At 32.6% G+C, this 5,700-nt stretch overlaps 1 protein-coding gene across 1 annotated transcript; it reads left to right on the plus strand.

The window, feature by feature from the left end:
• The first annotated feature begins 880 nt into the window (after positions 1–880).
• Positions 881–1,446, plus strand: LOC132938536 (uncharacterized). The gene is made up of 2 exons (XM_061005428.1): positions 881–1,057; positions 1,168–1,446. Exons 1-2 carry the CDS (start codon positions 881–883, stop codon positions 1,444–1,446), a joined length of 456 nt encoding a protein of 151 aa, XP_060861411.1.
• The last annotated feature ends 4,254 nt before the right edge of the window (positions 1,447–5,700 follow it).

A 5,700-nucleotide genomic window follows, 5' to 3' on the forward strand; every position in this document is an offset into this window, starting at 1 on the left:
AACAGAATCGAGGAAGTTTCAGCAAAAGAATATGGGTATTTTCATCTTTTCGGCTAAAACATTGCACTATATTGTGTTATTTTATCTGGATAATTATTGATGTCTAGTGACGCGTGAAGTTGGCCTCCCGAAAAAAAACCCTCGATTGGGGCGAAAGTATATAGTTGTAATTTTTAATATGTGTTTTTAAAATAGTTGGAAATTAGTTGAAAAATATAGACATGGGTTTGGAGACTAGAGTCAATCGGTTAAAGTCAAGGACTTAAGTCCAACTTCACGGACGTCCATTTATTTTATCAATTATTATTTAACATTGATAGACATAGATAATTGATTAGATGTATAGCTTAAATTAATATGACCGAAAAAGTTTCCCGTTCCACGTTCTTTTGATAGTTATAGTTATTTGACGATTTGACCAATTGTTGGAATGATATGAAACTGGTCAACGAGGACCAACGATTCCTTAGTTTTTTGGGTAAGCAATACGCGTTTATATCTTTTTCATAAATTTTAAATATATGGTATTAACGAAGCCATGTAGGTATTCGAACTGTACATATAATATTGTAATCGGGCTAATCGCGTTCAAAAATAAAAATATTACTTTATTTTTAATATGCACTTATATTATTTTACTTATTGTTATTTTACAAAATTAATTATTATAATTTAATATCGAAACAACATTAAAATATAAAAATATTATATATAAATCAATAGAATATTGGCTATTATAAAAGACTATAAATATTTCTAAGAATGTTATTTATTCAATAGCACTATAGTAGTGTAAAAAGAAAACAAATCAAAAACTTAAATTTGTTTTTGACAAAAAGAATTAAATTTGCAATATAGCATTAAAAAAATTTGCTGGAAAATGAATGTATATGCCAACAAAAGCGTACTTATTGATAACTGGTACGAAGATAAATATGGCACAATCCCGTCAAAAAATGAAAGTAATTGGAATTCAACTTATCAAAGAGATTATCACGAACGTGTTTTGCCTACCCGAGATAACAGTGTTATGCGGAATATAAGAGAAAGATCACTGGTAATTTTTGCAAATTATGTAACTCGTAAATCAAGATTAAAAAAATGTAAAAATATTTATTTACCGAATGTTAAATAAGTATACATAATATGTATATAATATACATTTAGGGAATGCCAATTAATTTATTCCGTGAACATGGTGTCCACAATGCTTACAATAAAAACATGAGTTCCCTGTACGATTTAAATTGCATGGCTGCTTACAATCCACCATTGTACAGACGTTACAATTCAAGATCTGGACTTTGGAAACCTGAACAAAATTTCACAGCCAATTATGGACCAGGACGAAATGAATTATTGAAAAAAAAGCAGACAACTTGGAACAGTGTTATAAATGAATTCATACCTAGTACAGAATATCAGTGTAGTTATACAACAAGATAGATGAAAAATATTAATTGTACAAATCGTATTTAAAAATAAAAATAATGATTCTTATATTAATATTAAATTAGAATAAGATGCACTTAAATTACTGTATAATATGTCATAAAAAAATGTCGGGTTAAGATTACCTAGCTATATGGTGATATTTCAGGTAGAATATTAGATTATGGAAATAATAATAATCCATTAACAAAACTTAAAACTTAAAATTCAATTGTATTAATAATATATCATCACACATTTCAAAATCAATATCATATTTAGTCATTATTTAACTTATGAGTTTCAAAAAAAGTGGGCTAGTATAGGTAACCTCTCCGCTGTCGTAGATAATGTATGTAATACTAATTGTGTCTGCTGATGGTTGATGTCAAGGTATTGCTTAGGTCAACGTAATAATGGATATTTTAAATTAAAATCATAGCGATACCATACGATAGACGATTCTGAGAGAAGACGGCAAGCCAGCCTGTAATTGCTGTATTACTAAGTATATTTTATGATATTTTTTTTATATTGCTATTAAAGTAATTCATTTTACTATTAGTAATAGCTTTTTTTTAAAATTCAATTTCAGTAAGAACTACAACTTATGAGGAATCATGTTCGAAATGCTCTATCCTTAGCTTTAAAAATGTGAAGTTGAAAATTGTATACATTTTTAAACTGGTATAGAATATTAATTTGAAAATTTTACGAATTTCGTTAACATTTCAACTTTAAATGCATATAAAAATACCACATTAAAATAATAAATGTCTATAAATAGTTTAAAATAAATATAAATAGATTGAACATTTCATTGAGTAGGTGTATAAAATTATAATTTAAGCAACAGTGTAATCTTTCAAGTTTGTACAATTAATACTTTTTGAATTACAACAAAAAAGCTAAAATCATTATTTTATGCATAGATATCCAATTTTGCCAAAATTTAAACTTTAGACCCCAACCAAAACATATTTGTTGAATTACGATCAACTTTTGTTCTTATAATTTTGTAATTATAATATTTCTTGGATGAAACCTTGTATAGTTGTATTACAAATTTTCTTATGTATGAATATTCAACAACAAAATAATTTGCACATTTTCGGGATTTTGACGAAATTTTACGGCATACATACAACTATATAAGAATACAATGCTCATAAAAAGTATAGTAGATTTAAGCTCAATTTTTTTTTCCAGTATCAGCAACTTAGGAACATCGCAAAACATTTTCTAGCTTTTGACTGAATATTAATTTTTTTTGGTCGTTTATAAATTATTAGCCAATTGACATCACAAAAATAATTTATTCAATGCACTATATAAGTTGGTCAGCCAGTAACGATTTCATGTTTTGTCAGCGCCTTCTAACATATGTTCTAAATTACATTCTAACTTATGAACATAATTTCATACGTGCAAGCAAGTCGTATATCGATATTTTAATTTTACATTTACAATATTATTTAGAACTTTTTTAATAAACCAAATTTTCAGCACAATGATAAATATAAGTTTACTAAAAAATAAAAATACGACACGCAGTAAACGCTAGCGGATTTGGAATAATGACATTTTTTCAATAATTTTATTTTGCCAGCTAAAAACGTAGTTATCAGGTTGTTGACATATATTACGAAGTATGCGTAGGTACTTCCAGACACCCTTAGCGTTGTTTTGAGAGTTTCTTGCGCCTCTCATATTTTCCGTTATGCCACGGAACAACTCGTCTTTAAAATAACTAGTTTAGCTTACTACTGAATATACCTAACAGTAAGTTTGAAAAGAGCATGTGCTAGTAGCCTCACTTGCACTCGATTTACATAAGATATTATGCACCATACATTCTTAAATAAAAAAAAATGCATGATTTATTATTATAGCAAATTCAGCACACACATTTTTTGATAGCCAATCGGCTGTACTAATCAATTATAAAAGGGATAGCTGTATAATATAATTGTACCTATATATAATGACGTAATGGTTATTACCTACAGTTAGGTATTACTCGCGTTAGCTGAGAATATAAATGGTTATACATTTATATCATAAAAACGTTGGTATGCTTGTATTATTAGGTAAAGTAATATTTTCTATAATATCGCTAAATATGGAACACAAATTTTAACGAAAAACAATAAAGATAAAAATATATTTTTTCATAACAGAAAAAAGTATACGACCAGTATGGAAAATAGAAAATTATAAGAATGACAAAAATTCAGAAAATCTGATTATAAGAGAGAAACTTTTTAAAATCATAATAATTTGAATTTAAATTTGCGTGCACCGCACAACAAATTTTTAACTCTCCCTCTTTGTTGTTATTTTTTAAAAATCTTCAAATGATTGCTCATTAGTATTATGGATAGGTGGTACTTATCAGAAGAAAAATTAAAGTCTATCACTTCATTTTACAGAAAATTAAGTACTTATATACATATTATTATTATTGTTATTATTTATTAATTTTTGAACAATTTTGTGTATTTTACTTTCTCTTAATTTATTGTTTAATGATATATTTACGTATTATTTCGTAAAAAATATTTTCTAAAACAGAAAATTTTATTCTAGAATAAAATAATAAAATTGCGTCTTGAGCAAGCTTATAATATTATAAAACAATAGGAATTGGGTATGATTGATTATCTCAAGTTGTACCTAGAACCGGAATCTTTGCATGCCTATGATTGTTTAAGATACCTTGTTCAATTAATTTCTTATACATAAGTCTACACATTAAAAAAAAAATAGTTTTTCAAAAAATAATCAACTCATTTAGTAATAATGACGGTGAAAGATCTATATCTTTCACATGTAATTGACCTTAAAATCGAGAGAGATTTCGAGACATATACCGCTAGGAAGATCTGACAAAAGAAAATTGATTAAAAAAAAAGGGGGAAGGGGAATATTATTTTTCAATACGATTTCTTGCAACTTGAACTTTACCCACTTTTCCTGAACATAAGTAAAATATAATAAAATAATGCATTCATAAAATATATACACTTATACATTTCCATGCTAAACAAGTAAGCACTATGTGTCGTACTGTAGTCATACGGAAATTTGTACTTACCGCACACATAATTAGCAGCAGATAATAAATAACATAATATTATAAAAAAAACTAAATAGATCTTTTTAGTTTTATAATCATAGTAATAACAATAATAATAATATAAATACTAAATGTAAGGAATATAATATTAATCGCCCGCGGTATTGCACACGATCGGACACAGCAACGCGGTCATACCAAAACGTCCAGTCTGGCCATGCACCCAATCCTGAATGTTGGAGTGTAACGCCCACAGGACGTAACCATCCTTGGCTGCACCCGTCGGTTTGGTGCTCGCGTAATCAACGGACGTTATTTCCATGCAGCCCGGGGACAGTCGACCACCACTGGGACGTTTGAGACCGCCGTCCGTCCCGTTTTTGATCAACGCATCGCTGGCGCTGTTACAACTTTCGCACGGATCGTCGTCGTCGTCGTTGCAGCCATAATCTGTCCCACATCCCGTGTCCTTCCCGCGTCCCGTGCCTTTCCCGCGTCCCTTGTCCTTCCCGTGTCCCTTGTCCTTTCCACGGCCCGTTTCCTTTCCATGTTCCGCGTCCTTTCCGCGGCCCATTTCCTTCCCACATCCGGTGTCTCTTCTATATCTCGTGTCCGGTGGCAACCCGCAGACACTGGTGACGCACGAACGACCACTGTGCTGGACGCTCGCCACCCTCGTCACGTGGCCGCGCACGACCAGGTCGAAGTATTCTGAGTGAAACCTCCGGCGGGCGTCCCAGACGTACAAGTCTGATCGGCGAATGGCCGCGGGATCTCGGAAGTACCACTGCACACCGTACGCCGAATCGACTGGAACCAAAGGCCTACCAACGCTGCCGCCGCCACTGATCGGTTTCCGGCCCACGTTCGTCACGCACTGGTTGCTGCCGGTCGACGGGCAACTGGTCAACTTCAAATCGACGGATTTTCTAGTCGTGCCGTGGTCCCGAAATGCAGTCACCGGGATCCGGAACGCGTCCGGGTTTCGGCCGTACGTGAAGTACAGGTGTCGCTGCCTTTGCCGACCACCGAAGTCGTCCAATAGCGCCATGTGCAGAGTGTTCCGGCTCGGGTCCAGATCGCCGTCACAGCTGTCATCGTCCTCTGTAGCCGAAACGGACGCCGGCAGGATCACGCGGATCCCGCGGCATTCGTCCACCAGCCACACCACGATCAGACCTTTGTACTTG

This window comes from Metopolophium dirhodum, chromosome 2, assembly GCF_019925205.1.
Source record: "Metopolophium dirhodum isolate CAU chromosome 2, ASM1992520v1, whole genome shotgun sequence".
Taxonomy (NCBI): Eukaryota; Metazoa; Arthropoda; class Insecta; order Hemiptera; family Aphididae; genus Metopolophium; species Metopolophium dirhodum.